This window comes from Bos indicus x Bos taurus, chromosome 15 (genome assembly GCF_003369695.1).
Source record: "Bos indicus x Bos taurus breed Angus x Brahman F1 hybrid chromosome 15, Bos_hybrid_MaternalHap_v2.0, whole genome shotgun sequence".
In the NCBI taxonomy this organism is placed as follows: Eukaryota; Metazoa; Chordata; class Mammalia; order Artiodactyla; family Bovidae; genus Bos; species Bos indicus x Bos taurus.
In genome coordinates, this window is record NC_040090.1 from 46,320,437 (window position 1) to 46,344,643 (window position 24,207).

Here is a 24,207-nt window from a genome sequence, read left to right on the forward strand (position 1 = left end):
ACACATATGAAAAAGAGTGAATTTGAACCATACCTGTCATCATACTCAAAAATTAACCTAAAGTGCTCATAAACTCAAATGTAAGTATGAAACCATAAAACTTGTAAAAGAAAACATAAGAGAAAATCTTTGTGACTTTGGATATTCTTAGATATGACACCAAAAGTACAGTGCATGAATGAAAAAAATTTATAATAGGAATTCATTAAAATTAAAAACATTTGCACTTCAAAAGACACCTAAAGAAAGTGAGAAGACAATCCATAAGATGGGAGAAAATATTTGCAAATTATAATTTGACAATGAACTTGTGTATTCAGAATAGACAAAGATGTCTTCAGTTCAGTTCAGTCGCTCAGGCATGTCCGACTCTTTGCAACCCCATGGGCTGCAGCATGCCAGGCTTCCCTGTCCATAACCAACTCTCAGAGCTTGCTCAAACTCATGTCCGTTGAGTCGGTGATGCCATCCAACCATCTCATCCTCTGTTGTCCCCTTCTCCTCCCTCCTTTGATCTTTCTCAGCATCAGGGTCTTTTCCAGTGAGTCAGTTCTTCGCATCAGGTGGCCAGAGTCTTTCAGAAGACATCTTACAACTCAGTAATAAAAACACAAATGATCTCACTAAAAAATTGGTGAAAGATTTGAATAGATGTTTCTCCAGAGGAGTTATACCAGTGGCCCTTACCCACATGAAAAGATACTCAGCATTATTAGTCATTAGGGAAATGCAAATCAAAACCACAGTGAACCATGACTTCACACCCACTATGGTGTCTATAATTCTCAAGGCAGTTTAACAAGAATTGGAAAAATATTCAGAAGTAGGAACACTCATACATCACTGATGGGAAAGTAAAATGCTACCGTTACTTTGGAAGACAATTTGGCAGTTCAGTACTTGAATAGAGAAATAAAATTGTGCTATATTCATACATACAATTTTATATGTCATTCAAAATGAGTGAACATGTGAAATATCTTTTAAAAATGTTGAGTAAAGTAAGCAAGGCATAAAAGCATTTATACTGCCTGATTCCATTTACAAAGTTCAAAGAAAGTGCAAAACTAATCTAAATTGTTAAAGAGATATATATGTGGTACAAATATAAAGAAAGACAAGAAAAACAGTACCATAATGTCAAAGTAATGCTTTCCTTTAATGAAAGGACTGAGAATTAGATACTGGACATGGGTTTCTGATCTCTGGCCATGTTTTATATTTTAGCCTGAGTGGTGAGCATTCCTGTTATAACTTTTCTGTATGTTATATTTCACAGTTTAAAAGGTTTAGAATAAAAATGGTGACTCTGTATTGTAGAAACTATTTCTTAAGGGTTGCTAAGGGTTTTCAGTACCATTCTGTCCTCCTCAAAAGCTTTTCTACATTATATCAAATTTCTACTCTAAAATTAGTTTATCCTTTATTCTTCTCAGCCTGTTTGTCAGAGTTTTGGACACTCACTAGGAGAATCCCAGGGATGGCGGAGCCTCGTGGGCTGCTGTCTATGGAGTCGCACAGAGTTGGACACGACTGAAGCAACTTAGCAGCAGCAGCAGTATAATTAGAGAAAAGAATGCTGAAAATTGGAACTTTAGTCTCCAGTTAATAACTAACATTATTTTGGCAGGCAAGATAGTTCCCCTCTCTAGTCCTCAGTTTCTTCTTCTGAAACATTTAAGTGTTTGACTAGATTATTTATAAAAATCTTTTTTTCAGCCCTAACATTATATGAAATTATAGGAGCCTCTAAACAGGTCAGTTTGATAGAACAGCAGCGGCAGCCCTGCATATGTAAAATGAAAATGCTGTTTAATTCACAGGGTTATTATGAAGATTAAATAAAAGAACACACATTGTATTTGTCAGGGTTTTCCAGAAAAACAGAACAGGATGTTTGTGCATGTGTATATACCCATACATACATACACATATATTGGAGAGGGGGACAGTGATTGACTGATTGATGGGCATTGGCTTGGCAGATTGCCAGGTCCAAAACTATTAGGGCAGGCTGCCAACCTGGAAATTGTAGCAGGAGTCAGTATTGCAGTCTTGACTCTGAAGGCAATCTGAAAGCAAAATTCCTTCCACTCTGGAGGGGCTCAGTTTTTTTTCTTAAGGCCTTCAACACATTGAATGGGGCCAACCCACATAGCAATGGGTTATCTGCTTTATTCAGTCTAGTGATAATCACATCTGAAAAATACCTTCACAGCAACATCTAGACTAGATTTTAACCAAACAACTGTGCATGATAGCCCAGCCAAGTTGACACACAAAATTAATCATCACACACATCTGTAACTATGTCTGAAAATACCATGATACCTTAATAACTGTTATTTGCTTTCTTCTCTGATTCTCACTTTACTTGAATCTTTTTTTTGAAATAAAGTTTTAAATCTACCTACACTTCTCCAGATACACCCTTAGTTCAAGGCACCTAGCAAAGGCTCTTGAATAAATCAACAGGATTAGGGATGTATTTCTGAAGCACTTTTCCCCTCTTATTTTAGCACTCACTTAGCACTTGTTTGTATTTTCCACTAGCCTTTTTTAGGTTTGTTGAACACTGTAGGGATGGCATCTTTTTCTCTGTTGTGAAACCCAGCACATTTTCCAGCATATAATAGGCTCTCAAATACTTGTTGAATGAATGAACGAGCTCGGAAAGATGTAGATTTTATTTAAGGGATCTGCTGTTGTGTTTATATAATTTTATCATATGCTCATATAATTTTATCACACTCAGCTTGCTTAGTGCTACTAAGAACTCTGTTTCCAAAATAAAAATGAATTTTATTGTATTGAAACAATACAGTAAAGATGGTAAAAATGGATAATCAGGCTGGTAGGGACACAAAATGTGACAGATGAAGATCAATATGGATTAGGAAAATCTGTACCACACATTATCGTGTACACACGTTATTATCATTATTATGTACGTTTTCCTCGTACTCTTAGTATTTACTATTATGTGTCAGCCTGCCACAGGGTGCTTATTCCACGGTCATTGATGATAACAAATATAGTCTATATTCTGCCGGAATTCGTAGAATGTCTTGATGATAGCTCCATGTAGAAATGTAGTTTTATCATTTAATTGTAAATGCTTTGCTTTCTTTAAAGAAGGGGAATGCTCTTTATAAGTACCCAAACATAGACAATAAACAGATACATGCATACATAATATCTCTTTCTTCTCTTTCAATTTTTAAGGTGGTTTACCAAGCATGAATTCACCCAGTCATGGACCAGTGTCTGCTGGCTCTCCAGCTAACCGATCACCTATAGAATTTCCTGATACTGCTGAATTTCTTACTAAACCACCTGTCATTTTACACAAATCTCTGAGCAGTACACCCAATTCACCAGATTTTTATCAGCAGCTTAGAAATTCTGATAGCAATTTATGTAACAGGTAAGTTTCCCAGATGTTTATGGTTTCAAAATATAGGTTATTTTAATAAAGTACTCATAGTTTTCTAGTTCTGTATTATAACTAGATGATTAATACTATATCCTTTTCTTCATCTAGTAGTTTTTATTCTAAACAATTGTTTTTTCATTTCACTGCTATTATTCATTTCCCAGCTAAATGATCTCCATCTAAAGGGAAATATAATGGTATTTTATCCATCATAAGATATCAGTAAATGTATGAAAATTATTTTAGTACTAATAATTTTATGCACTAATTTAGTACTTACTTACAGTAACCAGTTCATTTGGTGTTCATTTTCATTTCTGCTTTTACGATGGTGTTTACCTCCGATCCCAGGGTTACTTTAAAAATATGTTATTTCCTTCACAGGGACAAAGATGTTTTCTAGGATAAAGCCTATTAAGTTTATAGAGAGATTGTAATATTAGGGTATTTTGCAGTTGGGATCTTACAGTTTAAAAAGAAACAGATTTTCTGACTGTATTTAGATAAAAACAAAAATTGTCTCATTTGTCATATATACATATTTACCTGTTTTATTTTACAAGCTGTGGACATCAAATACTGAAATATGATTCAGCATCTGAACCAGAGTCTGGTACAGACTGCCACAGGGAAAAGTCAGGTGAGACTGCAAAAGTCATATGTCTTTAACTTTAAGAACAATCTTAACATTGTTTTTAAAATGAATAAATGAGTTAAGATATCCATCTTTAAAACGAAGATAACAATGTTTTGTCTACTTTACAGAGGAGTTACTAGCAAATTATAAATAATAGATGGTGAAAGTATTTTGAAGGGTAAAAATGTGCTGTATAAATTAACATAGTCTTATGTTACGGTTAGGCTTCATAAATAGTGAAATTATATTAACATTGAAATTTAAATTGTATTATGTAAGCTCGGGTTTGCATACATTTTAATAATTACACAAACAAGTTGTTTTAAAATTTAGTCAGTTATATCATTCTGAAACATACCCTCAAAAAAGGAATATTGTTGGTGATAAAATTATAGTTGTTTTATAATTTTAAAACACTGATGACTCAAGCATCCAGTAATAGTTAACTAGGTAACTCAGAGCAACATACCTCCTGAAGGTGGCTAGAAAAGTTACAAACTATTAATATTAGCAACAACAATCTGCTTGAAGCCACTGAAGAACTCATAGGCTCCTCAGAATATCCAGTGTAAGACCTGGAGGAGAATAGAGACTAAGGAAATGAGTCTCGAGTTTGGGGCTACCGAAAGGTGTTTGCTGCTTCCAGAGGGGCCAGTACTGATAGAACAAACAGTCCCTTTTGGTAGCTTCGTGGGACAGCTTCTTGGGACTACGGAGATAAAGATTAGAGTTGAAAGGCTGCCATGACAGGATTAACTTGGTAAACTCTGCAGTACTGCATCTTAAGAATAAAGGTAAACCAGAAATAGATAGGCTCTTTCAGGGGTTACAGGTGAATATCAGTCTCTTCACGTACTTTGAAACTCACCCTTCCGTAGTATACAATATAATAGTTTTGGGGGTTTACATTTTAAAAGATTAAAAAACAACAACAAAGAAGACCAATCCTTCACATACTTCCAAAAACAGTAGAGCAAACTTCCCAACTCATTCTATAAATAAAACCAGAATTATTCTGACACCATAACCAGACAAAAGCATCACAAGAAAAGACAACTAGAGACTAACATTGCCAATATCCTTAGCAAAATACTAGCACACTGAATCTTGCAGCATATAAAATGTCATATTCATGACATTGGTATTTATACCAGGAATGCAGGGGTGGTATAGCATTTGAAAATTAATTAATGTAATACGCCCCATAAAGAGGGGGGGAAGTCACATGATAATTAAATAGATGCACAAAAAACATTTGACAAAATCCAACACTCTTTCATGATGAAAACACATAGTATTAGGAAAGTTCGTCAACCTGATTAAGGGCATCTTTGAAAGAAACACAAGTTTAACATCATCCTTCCTGGAAAAAGACTGATGCTTTCCCACTAGGATCAAGAATAAAAGAAAGATTTTTGCTTTAAACACTTCTATTCAATATAGTACTGGAGGTTCTAGCCAGGAAAATTTCTAGAAAGATAAAAAGATTAGGAAATCCTGAATGGAAATAAATAAAACTCTTCTTATTCACAGATCATTTGTTAAAAAATTCCAAAGAATACACACACACACACACACACAGAGTCACAAGAGACAAAATCATGTACAAAATCAACTGTATTTCTATATACCAGAAATGAACCCTCATAAACTGAAATTAAGAAAACCTTTCTAGGACTTCCCTATTGGTCCAGTGGTCAAGACTCCACCTGCCACTGAGGGTGTGTGTGTGTGGGTGGTGTGTGTGGGTGTGTGTGTGTGTCCGTCCACCTGCCAGTGAGGGTGTGTGTATGTGCGTGCTTAGTTGTGTCCAACTCTTTGTAACCCCATGGACTGTAGCCCTACAGGCTCCTCTATCCATGGAATTTTCCAGGCAAGAATACTGGAGTGGGTTGCCATTTTCTCCTCCAGGGGATCCTCCCAACCCAGAGATCAAACCTGGGTCTCCTGCATTCCAGGCAGATTCTTTACAACTACACCACGGGAATTCCCTGGCCAGTGAGGGGTACACAGGTTCAATGCCCGGTCCAGGAGGATTCCACATGCCACAGGGAAGCTAAGCCCATGTGCCACAGCTACTGAAGCAAGAGAAGCCACTTCAATGAGAAGATCATGCGCTGCAACTAGAGAGAGTAGCCCCCACACTCCAAAACCAGAGGCACTTAGCAACGAAGAACCAATGCAGCCAAAAATAAATAAAATTACCAAAAAATTCCATTTACAATAGTATCAAAAAGAATAAAGTTAGAATAAATTTAACACAAAAATAGATTTATAAAAGATTGTTGAGAAAAATTAAAGTCTAAATAAATTGAGAGACATTGCAATAGCAAACAGATTGGAAAAAACAGTACTTTCAACAGGGCTGTTCTTCCAAATTGATCTATAAATTCATCCGAATTCTGATCAAATTCCGCAAACAGATTGGAAAAAACAGTACTTTCAACAGGGCTGTTCTTCCAAATTGATCTATAAATTCATCCGAATTCTGATCAAATTCCACAAGGCTTTTTTTTTTTTAAGTAGAAATCGACAAGTTGGTGTTAAAATTTACATGGAAATACAAATGACCTAAAAGTCAAAACAATTTGGAAAAACAACAAATTTGGAGGACTGATACTACCTGGTTTCAAAACTTATTTCCACTTCAAAAGATACCAGTAACAAAATGAAAGACAAACCACAGATTGGGAGAAAATTTTGCAGTTATACATCTGATAAAGGTCTTATATCTGTGATATATAATTTTTAAAGCTCAATAGTAAGAAATCAACTAACTCAATTAAAACACAAGCAAAAGATTTTATATTTTGTGTTGAAAGACTTCTGGTGAAGGATATGAAGGATATAGAGAACGGGTAGTAAATACATGAAAAAATGATTAACGTCATTAGGGAAATGCAAATTAGTATTATACTGAGATACCAGTAAACTAGAACAGGCGTGATCAAAAAGATAGACAATGCCATGTGTTGGCAAAAATGCAGAGAAATTGGAACCTTGTGCATTGCTGATGGAAATATAAAATGTTAAAATAAACCCTCTTCAGAAAACATTTTGACAGTTTCTTTAAAAGTTAGACATAGAGACTTCCCTGGTGGTCCAGAGGTTCACAGGTTTGATCCCTGATCGGGAAACTAAGATACCGCATCATGCTGTGTGGCGCAGCCAAAAAAAAAAAACCAAAACACAAACCAACAGAAAAATAAGACATAAATTTACCATATTACCCAGCACTAACAAGGATAAGAATTTACTCAGAAAAAATAAGAGCACTCAAAAGACAGGATTGTGTCTGCTTATGACATCTTTATTCATGATAGTGCTAAACTGGAAATGACCCAAATGTTCATCAACTTGTAACTGAATAAATATTGTAGGATTCTAATTAACAAAAAAAGAACAAACTTCTGATATATGCTGCTATGTGGATAAATTTTAAAACATTATTTTAAGTGAAGAAAACCAAACTAAAAAGATAAAACACTGTTTGATTCTATTTATATGAAATTCTAGAAAATGCAAATTTATAGTGACAATAATTGGAATAGCAGTTGCCTGAGAATAAGGCATGTAAATAGGCATGAGGATATTTTTTGAAGTCACTTTAGTCGTGTCCAACTCTTTATGACCCCATGGACTGACTGTAGCCCACCAGGCTACAGTGTCCATGGGATTCTCCAGGCACGAATACTAGAGTGGGTTGCCATGCCCTCCTCCAAGGGATCTTCCCGAACCCCCATCTCTTCTATCTCCTGCATTGGCAGGCGGGTTCTTTAACCACCTAGCCCCACCTGGGAAACCCCTTTTGAGGTGATGTGAACGTTTTAAAACTAGATAGTCATGTATAGAGAACAGACTTTTGGTTGCCAAGAGGGAGGGGTTTGGGGTAGAGATGAGGTGGGAGGTAGGGATTAGCAGATGTGCAAAGGATTCTCTATAGAATGGGTAAATAACAAGGTCCTGGTGAATAGCACAGAGAACTATATTCAATGTCTTATGGTAAATCATAATGGCAAAGAGGACTATAAAAGAATGCAGGACTTCCCTGGCAGTCCAGTGTTTTAGGACGCTGTACTTCCACTGCAGGGGCTGCAGATTCGATCCCTTTTGGAGGAGCTAAAATCCTGCATGCTGCTGGGCCAAAAAAATTTTTTTTTATTTAAAAAATTAAGAAAGTAAAGAATATATATATATATATATATGAATAACAATCACTGCGCTTTACAGCAGAAATTAACAAACCTTGTAAATCACCTGTACTTCAATAAAAATGAATAAATAAGCCTAGTTTTTCTGAAAGTCAACTCAAATGAGTGCTCTGAAAAACACTTAAAAAAAAACTTTTATTAAAAAAAATCCCTACATGTTGAAAAATAAGTAAATCTGAAGTTTGTGGCTTGGTAAATTTTCATACATCTAATATACATATATAATCAGCACCCAGATCCATAAAATATTACCAGCACCTCAGAAATTCCTCCCATGCCTGCTTCCAGGAATTGCTCCCCCAAAGATAATGTTTATCCTGTCTTTCAGTATTCATGTGTATCATTTTGATATGTTTTTTAATTTTTCATAAAGAGAATCACAGAGTATACCTGTGTCTGTCTTCCTTCATTTGACACTGTATTTTTAAAAACTATATTGATGTTTATGATTGTAGTTTATTCTTTTTGCTCTGCAGTGTTCAATTGTGTGAATACACTACAGTTTATTTATTTTACTGTTGATGGGTTTGGGGAAAGTTTCCTGTTTATCTATTACATATAGAATGAGTATGCATATTTTTTTGCATATGAATGAATGCTGTTAGCTACCAATGCTACATCCCATTTCCATGCAATTTGGGGAAAAGAACATTATTAATGACATTAGTAAAGAAATAATTCATGACATTGTTTTAATTTTTAGATGTGCCTTAATCTCATCCATAATTATGACTTTAGAATTTTCATATCCAAAACTCAAATAATTTGAAGTATTAGAAATTGTTTACTTGAAATTGGTTTTAAAAAAATTCCTATTGAGAGGGACTGCCATTTTCAGTTTCTCATTTTTACAGTGAATATTCACACATCTCTTTCATCCATGAGTAGCTGTATCAGGTGAAACATGGCCTGAGCACAAGGTGCCTACGCCAAATGGTCCAGCAAGGTACAACTTAATTGTGTCAGCTTAGATTGAATGCCAGTGTGGTTCAATTTATCCGAATATTTTTTACAAACTTTTCTTATAAAGTTGTTCATATAGGACAAGTTTTATTCTTGTTTATTACTTTATATATGTTTGGAAAGGTGGCGAAGACAATACCGTTTTCTCAAAAGCATCATTCAACCTTACCGAAGCTCAACAAGAAGTGGAAACAGAGAACAGAGACGGCAGAAAATTACTTTGGGAAGGTGAAAATCACCTAAAAGCAGCAGCACAGAATGAAGAGCAACCAAATGTAAAAGATAAACTTTCAATATGATTATGTTAAGGTGAAATATATTATTAGTTAGTACTAAGTTTATTATTTTTTGCCCAGCACAAGGTTTTTAATACAATAATTTTCTTAAAGTTTTTACTGAAAAGTCGCTGTGACACCTGAAAGAAAAATTTCTTTAAATAAATGAGGGGTTTGGGATTAACATATACAGACTACTATATATAAAATAAACAACAAAGACCTAAAGTATAGCACAGGGAACTCGATTCAATATTCTGTAATAACCTATATGAGGTAAGAATCTGAAAAAGAATAGATATATGTGTATGTATAACTGAATTACTTTGCCATACATCTGAAACTAACACAACAGTGAAAATTAACTATATTCCAATATAAAATAAAAATTAAAAAAAAAGGAAAACCTTGAATTTAAAAAAATTACGTTAAAATTCATCATCCTAGAACTGAGTGCATTCACTTTTAAATGAACACATTTCTTTAGTTTTATAGTCAATATATTATTTTCTGTGCTAATATTTTCATTATATATGTTAAACTGAGACAATAAAGTATGTGCAGTCATTAAAAACAATGAAAGTAATCTAAATCATAGGACATTTTTTTCTTAATTTTTTTTTCAAAATTCAAGCTTTTTAGGGGGAAAAAATCCATCCATTTCTTTTGAGAAGTTATCCTAGTAACAAATGTCAGTATAAGGATCTAAGTTTCTATCTGTTATCCCGTGATCTCTTTAACTTCCAAAATGAAAATGATAAATTTTAGATTTGTGTAGTCTTTTGGAAATAAAATATTTTTATTTATAAAAGTAGTATAATGACCAGTAAGTCTTTTGATGCCTAGAAGACATGTTTATATTTAAGAATAACCGTTATAAACAATAATATTGACCATTTTTTATTCATTTTTAAGTGTTCTCATTTAGCTGTGGATACAACAATATTTATAAAAGGTAAGGTTAAGTTGGTTTGTTTTTTCCCCCTACATATACAGATTGAACAAGAAGCATCACAGGATCTGATTTTAATAGAAGATTATGACTCATTAATAGAAAATATGAGTAACTGGAATTTTCAAATTTTTGAACTTGTAGAAAAGATGGGAGAGAAATCAGGAAGGATCCTCAGTCAGGTTTGTTTCACATCTCTACTGCTTTAATTTTTCCTTGAATCTTTATAAAAAGCAAATTCTTAAGATTATAATACTGGTTTACATATAAGTTCAACATTATTCACTGAATTTTTTTTTTCACAAATAAAGTTTTCAGTAGAAAATTTGAAAAGAGAAACCTATAATATGTAAAGCCATATATATATATATATAAAAGCACAATCTATTAATATATCAAATCAGATCAGATCAGTCGCTCAGTCGTGTCCGACTCTTTGCGACCCCATGAATCGCAGCACGCCAGGCCTCCCTATCCATCACCAACTCCCGGAGTTCACTCAGACTCACGTCCATCGAGTCAGTGATGCCATCCAGCCATCTCATCCTCTGTCGTCCCCTTCTCCTCCTGCCCCCAATCCCTCCCATCATCAGAGTCTTTTCCAATGAGTCAACTCTTCGCATGAGGTGGCCAAAGTGCTGGAGTTTCAGCTTTAGCATCATTCCTTCCAAAGAAATCCCAGGGCTGATCTCCTTCAGAATAGACTGGTTGTATCTCCTTGCAGTCCAAGGGACTCTCAAGAGTCTTCTCCAACACCACAGTTCAAAAGCATCAATTCTTCAGCGCTCAGCCTTCTTCACAGTCCAACTCTCACATCCATACATGACCACAGGAAAAACCATAGCCTTGACTAGACGGACCTTTGTTGGCAAAGTAACGTCTGCTTTTGAATATGCTATCTAGGTTGGTCATAACTTTCCTATTAATATAAGGTACTTATAATTTATGTATATATGAAAAGTAGTTTAATTGTTCATAATAATGGGGTTTAATTTATACTAAAGAAGTAATAAAGGTTCACTTTTTATTGAATCTTAAGATTTAAAAGGACATGAAAGGTGATCTAGCTCTTTGGACTGAAACTTCAGTTCAGTCGCTCAGTCGTGTCCAACTCTTTGAGACCCCATGAACAACAGCACGACAGCCCTCCCTGTCCATCACCAACTCCTGGAGTTTACCCAAACTCATGTCCATTGAGTCAGTGATGCCATCCAACCACCTCATCCTCTGTTGTCCCCTTCTCCTCCTGCCTTCAATCTTTCCTAACATCAGGGTCTTTTCAAATGAGTCAGCTCTTCGCATCAGGTGACCAAAATTTGGAGTTTCAGCTTCAACATCAGTCCTTCCAATGAACACCCAGGACTGATCTCCTTTCGGATGGACTGGTTGGATCTCCTTGCAGTCCAAGGGACTCTCAAGAGTCTTCTCCAACACACTTCAAAAGCATCAATCCTTCGGTGCTCAGCCTTCTTCACAGTCCAACTCTCACATCCATACATGACCACAGGAAAAACCATAGCCTTGACTAGACGAACCTTTGTTGGCAAAGTAATGTCTCTGCTTTTGAATATGCTATCTAGGTTGGTCATAACTTTCCTTCCAAGGAGTAAGTGTCTTTTAATTTCATGGCTGCAGTCACCATCTGCAGTGATTTTGGAGCCCAGAAAAATAAAGTCTAACACTGTTTCCACTGTTTACCCATCTATTTCCCATGAAGTGATGGGACCAGATGCCATGATCTTCGTTTTCTGAATGTTGAGCTTTAAGCCAACTTTTTCACTCTCCACTTTCACTTTCATCAAGTGGCTTTTTAGTTCTTCTTCACTTTCTGCCATAAGGATGGTGTCATCTGCATATCTAAGGTTATTGGTATTTCTCCCAGCAATCTTGATTCCAGCTTGTTTTCATACAGTCCAGTGTTCCTTAGGCTTCATCTTTTTCACCTGTCCTCCCTGTCCTGGTGGCTTAGACAGTAAAAGCATGTGCCTACAGTGCGGGAGACCCAGGTTCAATCCCTGGGTTGGGAAGATCCCCTGGAGAAAGAAATGGCAACCCACTCCAGTACTCTTGCCTGGAAAATCCCACAGACAGAGGAGCCTGGTAGGTTACGGTTCATGGGGTCACAAAGTCAGACACGACTGAGCGACTTCACTTTCCCTTTCCCTGGGCTTTACCCAAGGCCAGGTGGTCCACTTCATGCTAGAACCATGGAAAAATACTTCCATTTTACCACCCAGACTCAAGGTTCTTCCTTATGGGTCTACACAACAGGGTCAGATTAATCTTCCTGAAATAGCACTGTCATTAACTCCAAAGTATCTTATTAATGAAATGAGAGAACACAAGGATAAAATATGTGAAAAAAAACACATAATTTATCACGTTGAGTCAGAGAAGGCAATGGCAAGGCACTCCATTACTCTTGCCTGGAAAATCCCATGGACAGAGGAGCCTGGTAGGCTGCCGTCCATGGGGTTGCTAAGAGTCAGACACAACTGAGCGACTTCACTTTCACTTTTCACTTTCATGCATTGGAGAAGGAAATGGCAACCCACTCCAGTGTTCTTGCCTGGAGAATCCCAGGGACGGGGGAGCCTGGTGGGCTGCCATCTATGGGGTCGCACGGAGTCGGACACGACTGAAGCGAATTAGCAGCAGCAGCATGTTGAGTAATTTAGGGTCAGAAATGTGATAAATATATTGTTCTGACATCTCTTTAACGCCTAGGGCTATACTAGAATACAATTCATAAGCCCTTCAATAAATTATGACTGAAAAGCTGAAGGGAAGAGTGGAAAATTTTTAAAACTGGGATATGATATGGTAATCGTTCTCTGGTTTTCAAGGGCTTTGGGGTAGTATCTTCCTTCATGTTTTGGAAAGAAATCATTGTAGGAAAATTTTTAATAAATTATTAAGTTAGAGACATGTACATAGTTAGCTTTGCCAATGCAAATCAAAAAACATTATACTCAACTAGAAATAGAAATTCTGGTTTTTAAAGTGTACTTTCTTTTAATTGACATTTAGGTTGTGTATACCTTATTTCAAGACACTGGCTTATTGGAGATATTTAAAATTCCCACTCTACAATTCATGAACTACTTTCATGCTTTAGAAAATGGTTATCGAGACATTCCTTGTAAGTATTATATATTATTTAACTTGAAATAATACTGGTTTTGAAATTCCTTGTAAACTCCCTTTAGATGGTCCCTTAAACACTTTTTAAATTGCATGTTTGGAAGAATTGAAAAATAGTAATTTAAAAAGAAAATCTACATCCTCCAACCCAGAGTTAATTGACTGCTGTTAACATTTTAGTATATATCCTTCAAGACTTTTTCTTATACATATACTTATTTTTTATGAAGTGAATCATACTATTAATACCTTATTTATAGTCTGCTTTTTCATGTAATTATATAGTATAAGTTTTCTGTGTTAATTATTTATATGAATACCTTATCATTTCAGATGTTTGGTAATATTGTCATGAGTTTCCTAAATTTCTTATTTTAAAATGTTTAAAATTTACCCACAGAATTTTTTAACTGTGTCCTGACTTGTGGAATAATTTTTAATGGCAATTTGATTTTATGATAAAATAGAATTTTAATTTTATAGTAGAAAAAAATACAATTTTCTTTATGATTCATTCTACACTTAACCTCCAGGGGAACATTCTTTGGAGAAATAGCCAATTATTCTTAAATTGGCATGATTCATTAATAATAATGATGCTTAATAGTTTAACGTGCATTATATGTACTATAATTATCACAAAGTATGTATTTTGAAAAGTGGCTGAATTTTACAAATGGAATAAGATGATACTTTAAGGTGTACTTCAAGATCAGAGGAATGGGAAAAAGAAAGGAATGAGAAAAAGAAAGCCATGGTGAGGAGTCTTCACTGTCACGTCCAGTTAGGATATACTGGTTAAGATGAGTCTCTGGGGACTTCCCTGGCGCCTGCTAGACTTAGTGGTTAGGACTCCGTGCTTCCTCTGCGGGGGTCATGGGTTCCATCCCTGCTCCGGGAACTAGATCCTGCAAGCCAAATGGCATGGTCCAAAAACAAGCAAAAGTAACCTTAAGTAAGTTAGCCCCGGAATGATGTCTTTTCTTTGATCCCTATACTATGTTTTCATAGTATATGTGAAAGAAACGACAAAATAAGATGAAACAAAAACCTAATTGTTGGAAATTATTCTAAGCCATATGTTTTATTTAGGAGGATACAGTGAGACTAGAAAGTACTTTTTAAAATGTCCTATGTTAAAAATAACAAAATAACCATTTTTATAAAACATTTTGGTGACTTTAGATCACAATCGTATACATGCCACAGACGTCCTACATGCTGTTTGGTATCTGACAACACGGCCCATTCCTGGCCTACAGGAGATCCACAGTGATCATGGAGCAGGAAATGAAACAGGTACTCCCTTCTACTAATCTTTCCTTAAAGTATTTCATTAGGCATTATAAATCAAACTATCTCATTTCATTATCTCTGTTCTCTTAGCATTTTTATTAAGCCACCTTTGTTATAATAAAGTGAATGGGAAATCTCTCAGTCATGTCTGACTGACTGCGACCCCATGGACTGTAGCCTACCAGGTTCCTCTGTCCATGGGATTTTTCAGGCAAGAATACTGGAGTGGGTTGCCATCCCTTCTCCAGGAGATCTTCCCAACCCAGGGATTGAACCCAGGTCTCCCGCATTGTAGGCAGATGCTTTATTGTCTGAGCCACCAGGGGTATATATAAAGTATTATGTAAATTTTGATGAATGCAAATTGGGAAACTTACTACCCGTTTGAAGATTCAATACTACTCAATTTACCATGTTTCTTGTCTGTGTCCCACCCTGCTGGTTCTTCACTGAGATAGCCAATATCCTGAATATTATGATAATCTGTTTTGCTTTTCTTTCAGTTCTTATTTTTTCTGTTTTAGGTATATCATGCAAATTTAAAACATGTAACATTCCCAACAGATGGGGGACATGTTTAAAAGCTTCACATAAGTATTTAAACAGTGATATTAAAAAAAAATTGTTAACATTCAAATTTTGTTTCCTTATCATAAATATAACTGTATTGATGCAAATGTGATGAATTGTAACATTCACAGCTCTTTTATTCTAGTTTATAAAAGAGGGGAGGAAACCTCTATCTAGTGCTTTTACTGTCATGGCTTGGGTTCAATCCCTGATCAGGGAACTGAGATCCTGAAAGCTCTGCAGCCAAAATCTTAAAACATTGAAAAAAAGAGAGGAGAAATACTCCAGTAAGAAATACACACAAATCAGGACAGAATTTGTTCAGTTACAAATGCCTGAGAATTGTTATCATACTAATCAGTGTAAAGGTCTCAGTCTTAGCCACTTCTTCACATTCTTTGGTGGTTTAGTCTAAAGGACTACACCATTGTTTGATGGATTTGCCAGATGTCACTGATTCATTTTTCTCTGCCATCCATATTTACTTTCATACTGATCTTCCTTCTTTCCAGTAGTTCTGTGCTTCCATCAGAGATTGTTTTCTTCAGCCTTTTTGTTTGTAGATGTATTTATTTTATCCTAGAAGAATGCATCCTTATTCCAGCACATTTGTAGATATCATTATATCTTCGGACATCTATAATATCTGTTGACAAATCAGCCGTAAGTTTATTTCTCCTTAATGGTACCATGTCCCTTTTCTTTTTGCTATTGGTTTTTAGCATTTTGTGCATGGTACACTCAGGTTATATTCTTTGTATTCATCTTATTTGGGGGTTCAGTGAACTTCTTGAATATATTAATTAATGTCTTTTATTGGTTTCTATCATACTCTTCAGAATTTTTCCAGCCTTCACTCACTAGCCAATTCCAAAGCTACCTCCACATTTTTAGATATTTGTTACAGCAACACTCTACTTCCAAGTGCCAAAATCTATATTATTTTCCTATGGCTCCTGTAACAAATTACTACAGACTTAGTGGCTTAAAATGATACAAATTTGGGGGATTCCCTGCCAAAGTGGTTAGGACTCTGTGATCCCTAGTCAGGGAATTAAGATCCCACATACCATGTGGTGTGGTCAAAAACAAAATACAAATTTATTAACTTATTATTCTGGATCCAGAAGTCTGAAAATCATTCAACTGGGCTAAAATCCAGGTGTCAGCAGGACTGTTTTTTTCCTGGAATCCCCAGTGAAGAATGTTTCCTTGCCTCCTCCAACTTACCCAAGCCACCTGCATTCCATGGCTAATGGCCCCTTCTTCAAAGACAGCAGCATAGCAGCTTCAAGTATGTCTCTGACCCTGACCTTTTCATCCTTCAAAGGAATTAGCAAAAAGCGGTACAACTACAACCTTGGTTTTCTGTCCAGAGTACACATTCCTGATGGTGAATCTCTCCTCGTATTTTGTGCAGTCTGGACAGGTTGAGGATTTCCCAGATTTACCTTCTTGCTTAGCAATTCTTCCTCACTCTCCTCTTACATTTTATTTCAAACAGTAAGTTAGCAGGCTTGTCTTTAATACTTTCCTTGGAAATCTCCTCAGCTAAATATCTAAGTTCATTGTCTACATGTTTTGTCTTCCATGAATACAGTGCAACCAAGCTTTCTGCTGCTATATTAACAATCACCCTTTTCCTTAGTTTCCAATGGTGGGTTCTTGGCAGTGTCCTTAACAGAAGTTTTCCACCATCACCCTGTTCAAGAGGATTTGAGTATTCCCTAAGGCAGTGTCTTGTTTTCTGTGCTCCTCACTTCCTTCTGAGTTCTTACTAGCAATGTTATAAGTCCTTATACAATATTATGGAATAAAGTATATGTAGAAACAGTTTTCTTTGGAAAACCAAGTAGCTGCTGAAATGGAAAACTGTGGTAGAAACAAAGACTATAAGGACTATGAAATGCACTGCTTTATTCTGACTACAGTAGAGAATAGAAAAAATGACTATGACACCAAAAGTAACAGCAACAAAAGCAAAAATAAACAAGTGGGACTGCATCAAACTAAAAAGCTTCTACACAGCAAAGGAAACAATTTTAAAAATGAAAAGGCAACCTGCAGAATGGGAGTAAATATTTGTAGTTCATATACTGAGTATAAGGGGTTAATATCGAACATACATAAAGAACTTATACAACTTAATACCCCAAAAAATCCAATTTTTAAACAATGGGCAGAGAAACACAAATCAAAACCACAGTGGGCTATCACCTCACACTTGTTAGAATGGCTGTCATCAAGACAAGAGGCAAGTTTCGGCCAAGATGTGGATATAAGGGAACGCTTGTGCACTGTTAAAGGGAAGACAGGTTGGTTCAGCCACTGTGAACAGTAGTATTGAGATTTTTATTTCTCAAAAAAATAAAGTAGAACTATCATGTGAAGGAGCAATTTCTGGGTATATATCCAAAGGAAATGAAAATAGAAGTTTGAAGAGATATATGCACTTCCATATTTATTACTGCATTATTCATAATAGCCAAGACATGAAAATAATCCATGAATGGATAAAGATGTGTGTGTGTGTGTGTACATGTACACACAATGGAATATTATTCAGCCATGAGACAGGAGGAAATCCTGCCATTTGCAGCAGATGGGCCTTAAGGGCATTATGCTAAATGAAGTATCAGACAAATACTTTATGATGTCAGTTACATATGGAATATAAAAATGCTGAACTTGTAAAAACAGAGAATGTAATGGTGGTTACCAGAGGCTGGGGGTGAGGGAATTGGGGATATGTTGTTTAAGGTTACAAACCTGGAGCTCGTAGATAAATAAGTCCTGGAGAGCTAATGCACAGCATAGTGGTTATAGTCATAAACACTACCTTATAAAGTTCAAAGTTGCTGAGAGACTAGATCTTAATTGACCTCATCCCAGGAAAAGAAATGATAATTATGTGGTGTCGTAGAGGTATTAGCTGATGCTACAGGTGGTAATCATATTGCAGTATACAAATATATCAAATGAACACATTGTATACCTTAGATTTACACAGTGTTTCACGTTAATTATATTTCAATAAAAAAAGAAATGAAATAACAAGTTTAGAGTTTTAATGAATGGTTAGAGAACCAGATACTTAAAAGAATTCCTTGACTTTTCTGGTGGCTAAGTGGTAAAGAATCCACCTGCCAGTGCAGGAGACTTGAGTTTGATCCCTGATCCAGAAGGGGTCCCACATGCCGCCAAACAACTTAGGCCTGTGTGCCACGACTACTGAGCCTGTGCTTTAGAGCCCAGCAGCTGCAACTGCTAAGCCCACCTGACGCAGCTATGGAAGCACACACCCTCTACCGCCTGTGCTCCACAAAAAGAGGAGCCACTGCAAGAAGCTGGAGCACTGCAACTAGAGGGTAGCCCCTGCTCACCACAACTAGAGAAAGGCCTGAGTACCAGTGAAGAACCAGCGCAGACAAAAATAATTAGATTTTTTAATTTAAAAAAAATCTTAATTATTATAGTAGGAGGATCGTAACTTCTGAAAACATAATCCGAAGTTTGATCCTGAAGTTACCTGAAATTCAATGCAAGTTGAGTTCATGGCCTCAACTAGGCCTCTTATGTCAGAGCTGTGGTATTGATTGGAAAAGAAAGGACCCTTATAATTGGAAGAATATTTGAGTCGATTTCAATAAATCTGATTACCTTGAACCCCTCATATCTTGCTGTACCTCCATGCTGAAAAACAATCATTTCACCTTATGTTGGTTGCCTGAAGACCTTGTAACAACCTCACCTGAGATTCTTGACTTGTAGGTTTATGCTAGTTCACCTCTAAACCTAGTCCCACCACCTCTCATTTCTTTGTGATCCATAATTAAACTCAGATCTGCCACAATCTAAGTCTGAATACCAAAATAATTTCCTAAATTTATATTGGCAGAAACCTGAGGAACATATATGGGAATGGATTTTAAGTGTTACATCAAGACAAAGGAAGGTAATGGTTGATCTTTCTGAATTTACTGATGTAGGTATACCTATTGGAAATGTGGGTTCTTTTCACTTTGGGGCGGTTATGAATAAATGCTGCTATGAATATTCATCTACCAGCTTTTGTGTGGGTTTATGTTTTCATTTCTCTTGGCCATCTACCTAGTTTTACGGAATTGCTGGGTCATAAGGTGACTCTGTGATTAACATTTGGAGGAACTGCCAAACTATTTTCCAAAATGGTTGCACTATTTTACATTCCCACATGCAGTGTATGAAGATCCCAATTTATTATTATAATAAATTAATATTAATTTATCTGCCATTTATCATTATCTGTCTTCTTGATAGCCATTCTATGGTTGGTGTGAAGTGGTATCTCACTGTGGATTTTTTGATTCACATTTTTCTAATAGCTAATGATGTTGAGCATCTTTTCATGTTTTTTAGGTCATATGTATATTTGTCCTTTGTCCATTTAAAAATTTTGTCATTTGTCTTTTCATTATTGAGTTGAAGTTTTTAATATGTTCTGGATACAAGTGTCTTATTAAATTTATGATTTGCTGCTATTTTCTCACACTGTGTTATCTTTGCACTTTTTTGACGATGTCTATCAAAGCATAAGATCATGGCATCCAGTCCCATCACTTCATGGCAAATAGATGGGGAAACAATGGAAACAGTGACAGACTTTATTTTCTTTGGCTCCAAAAATCACTGCAGATGGTGACTGCAGACATAAAATTAAAAGAAGCTTGCTCCTTGGAAGATAAGCTATGACAAACCTAGACAGCATATTAAAAAGCGGAGACATTACTTGGCTAATAAAGATCTGTCTAGTCAAAGCTATGGTTTTTCCAGTAGTCATGTATGGATGTGACACTTGAACCATAAAGAAAGCTGAGAGCCAAAGAATTGATGCTTTTGGACTGTGGTGTTGGAGAAGACTCTTGAGAGTCCTTTGGACTGCAAGGAGATCAAACCAGTTAATCCTAAAGGAAATCAGTCTTGAATATTCATTGGAAGGACTGATGCTGAAGCCGCAATATTTTGGCCACCTGATGTGAAGAGCCAACTCATTAGAAAAGACCCTGATGCTGGGAAAGACTGCAGGCAGGAGGAGAAGGGGATGACAGAGGATGAGATGGTTGGATGGCATCACCAGCTAAATGGACATGAGTTTAAACAAGCTCTGGGAGATGGTGTGGGACAGGGGAGCCTGGTGTGCTGCAGTCCATGAGTTCACAGAGTCAGACTTGACTGAGAGACTGAATGACAACAATCAAAGCATAAAGTTTTCAATTTTGATGAAGTTTAATTTAACTAATTTTTTCTTTCATTGCTCATGCTTTTGGTGTCATATCTACAAAGGGTTTGTGTAACTTGAGGTCATGAAGATTTACTATGTTTTCTTCTAAGGGTTTCATAGTGCTCTAAGAGTTTCATAGTTTAGGTCTAGGATCCACTGAAACTAATTTGAGGGGATGAAGTAAGGAAAGGAAGAGGTCTAACATTCATCGTTAGCATATGGAAATCTAGTTGTCTTGGCACCATTTGTTGAAAAAATTTCTTTATGTATTCTACATGATTGGTTCTTAAACGTTATAAAATCATTTCTGCCTTTTAAGATGTGGCATTAAGTGAAACAACATGTATGAAAGTGCCTTGTATCATGCAAAGCATAGTTGGCTCTCAACAAGGTCTTGGCTCCCTTATCCAAATATCAGTTGACCGTAAGTATAAGGATTTATTTCTGGACTCAGTTCTGTTCCATTAATCTATGTACCTATCCTTATGTCATTACCACACAATCTTTTGTTACTAAAGCTTTGTAGTAAACTTCAAAATTATTCTTTTTCAAGATTGTTTTGGCTAATCTGGATCTCTTTCATTTCCATATGAATTTTAGGGCCAGTTTATATATCTCTTGTACAAAAAAGCCAGCTGGGACATTGACAGGAGTATGTTGAACCATAGATCATTTGAGGGAATATTGCTATCTTAACAATATTAAGTCTCCTGAACCATGAGCATGGATATTTTTCTACTTATTTGTCTTCTTTAATTTCTTTCAACAAAGTTTTTTATTTTTCAGGATACTGGTTTTTCACTTCTTTTGTGAAATTCACTCCTAAGTATTTTATTCTCTTTGAAGCTAGTATAAATGGAATTGCTTTCTTGGGTTCATTTTTTGATTATTTATCCCTAGTGTGGAGAAATAAAATGGATTTTTTGCATATTGATCTAGTACCCTGCAACCTTTATGATCTCATTTTTAGTTTAATACTTTTCCAGTGGATTTCTTAGGATCTTTCTGTATACAGAATCATGTCATTTACAAATAGAGATAGTTCTGCCTCTTCCTTTTCAGTCTCTAATGCCTTTTTCCGAGGCCTCCTTTTAAATGGAATCTTCAGTACTTATGTCTAGTTGTCTGGCCATTTAGTTGTCTTGCCATGTATTTTTTTTATACTAGTAATTTCAGATTAAACATACACAGACTAATGTATTAAGATCCTAATATGTCAATTGTAAGTATATAAAAAGGATTTTTTGCATTTTTTTATATTTTATATATATATTCTAAATTCTAGGGGCACTACAGAATGCATATAATGCAGAAAAAATTAAAGTTTTCACTCTGATATTGGTAATTTAAATCTTGTTAGAAACTTGAATGTTTAAATATATCTTTATTCATACATTTAAGTATCTTGTTTTTACTTTTTATGTTTAAAAGAAGCTCTAGTGTGGGGAATTCTAAAACTCAATTTAGGTGCAAAATATAAACAGCATGAAAATAATTAGGTATCTTTATAACTATCAGTATTGTGTATTTAAGTTATTATGTTAAAAAACCCTTGTGATTGAAAATATTAAATGAACTAAATCATGATAAAGTCCTTTTGGACTTTGACAAGCCAGGACATTATTCTGTTTCCCCTGCTGAACACAACCAATGAAATTTTGTATCTCTCTGATATCTTTGTGGCTTTCTTTGCTGTCTACTCACAATATACTTTATTATTTCCTTCTTAATACTTTAAGATACCTTTAGCAATAACAATTTGACCATCTAAATAGGTATAGCCACCAAATTACCAAAAAAGGAGATACAAATGGTAAGGTGTTAAGGACATCAAAAGCACAGTGCTGAGAGTAAAATTATTGTTTCTAACTAGAAGATACAAAGAATTATACTGACTGGATCACTCCTCAGTTTTCCATACCTTTTTAGTTTTCACAGTTTTTCTTTACAGTATTTTATAAGGGGCTTCATGGAAGGAAAAAGAAGCGGAAGTAGTGTAGTCAGGGTTACAAATGAAAGGAAATCTATTTGGGTAAGATTTGAAAAGCATGTATGTTGAAATGCTTGCTTTGTTAATATATTAAGTTCCTAAGTCTCTATAGTGTTTCATGTAATTTTATTCTCTAGATTGTTTTTTCCTATTACTCTGGCCATTATGTTTAACCTTTAAATAACAAAAGTTTAGAAAATCAGAGGTTTCTAAAGATCACCACTAGCTTGAGTTAACAGAGCATCATGAGAATCCTGTCATGTCGTGTTTAACACTGCTCCTCTCTGTTAGCATGTATGTTGGAAATAGCATACTATTTTATGTCCATGTTTAGAGAGTATTTCTTAGGTAAGTCAACAAATAAGATGATCATATTACCTTTGGGAAGCTCCTTTTAGCCTCACTGTAAGGATTTTATATGTAATGCTCTTTCATTTTGCTTGTTCCTCAGCAATTAACCCTGAGCGAATTGCTTACATTTCGTCGAGGAGCTGCTCGATTCCAGATGAGAGCTATGGCTGTCTATCTTCAAACATTCCTGCGCTGGAACTGATGGCTCTGTATGTGGCAGCTGCCATGCATGACTACGACCACCCGGGACGGACAAATGCGTTCCTAGTGGCTACCAATGCCCCTCAGGTAGGAGATAACTTTCAGAAAGTCTGAGGAATGATGCTGAGATTTTACAGCCAGGCTACATTTCCCTTTGCACACCATTCTTCAGTTGAAGCATTTTGCCGTTGGATAAAACACGTTGATATGACATGTGCTAAAGAGTTAGGGAAAGATATTCAACTGGAAGATAAATAAAAATATTCCTGAAAGAATAATTCACTGTTTTTATAAAATTCTGGAGTCCTGTGCTGTCAGTATCTTTGCCTTTGATCAAATTGGTAAGATTTTGACTAGCTGTTAAGACTTACTCTTCCTTCTAGCCATATCCTTCATATGCCTAAAAACTGTAATAACTGAGAATTGTTATTATTTTTGTTATCCTCTTTTTGTCCTCTAAGACATGCCATAATATGCATTCTCTTAGCTCAGCATATATTCATATATGTAAAAAATCTTCTAGTACATTGTTTTTGAATTCAGTACAGTTGATAAGGTGCAAGATTTCTTTAGGGTCACAATTTGCATAAGAGGTAGGAGTTTCCAACAAATGGATGCTGTAATTGTAATAGCTTTAAATATTAGGACTTGGAACTAAATACAGGCAGCCCTCCATATCCAGGAGTTCTGCCTCCCTGGATTCAATCAACTGCAGATCAAAAATATTTGAAAATTTTAAAAATTCCAGAAAGTTCCAAAAAGCAAAACTTAAATTTACTGCATACTAGTAACTATTTACATTGTATTAGGTATTATAAGTAATCTAGAGAAGATTTAAAGTATACAGTGGATGTGCGTAGGTTATATGAAAATACTGCATTACTTTATATATATTTTATATGAGCATCTGCAGGGGTCCTA

General features: G+C 35.6%; 1 protein-coding gene across 1 annotated transcript in view; it reads left to right on the top strand.

The window, feature by feature from the left end:
- The window catches only part of PDE3B (phosphodiesterase 3B), a 162,037-nt gene that overhangs the window by 121,278 nt on the left and 16,552 nt on the right, over positions 1 to 24,207 (top strand). The window contains exons 6-12 of the mRNA XM_027563346.1: positions 3,226 to 3,427; positions 4,000 to 4,076; positions 9,371 to 9,522; positions 10,519 to 10,656; positions 13,505 to 13,616; positions 14,804 to 14,917; positions 23,186 to 23,373. Of these exons, the coding sequence (XP_027419147.1) occupies positions 3,226 to 3,427; positions 4,000 to 4,076; positions 9,371 to 9,522; positions 10,519 to 10,656; positions 13,505 to 13,616; positions 14,804 to 14,917; positions 23,186 to 23,373 (983 nt within the window). The remainder of the gene's footprint in view (positions 1 to 3,225; positions 3,428 to 3,999; positions 4,077 to 9,370; positions 9,523 to 10,518; positions 10,657 to 13,504; positions 13,617 to 14,803; positions 14,918 to 23,185; positions 23,374 to 24,207) is intronic.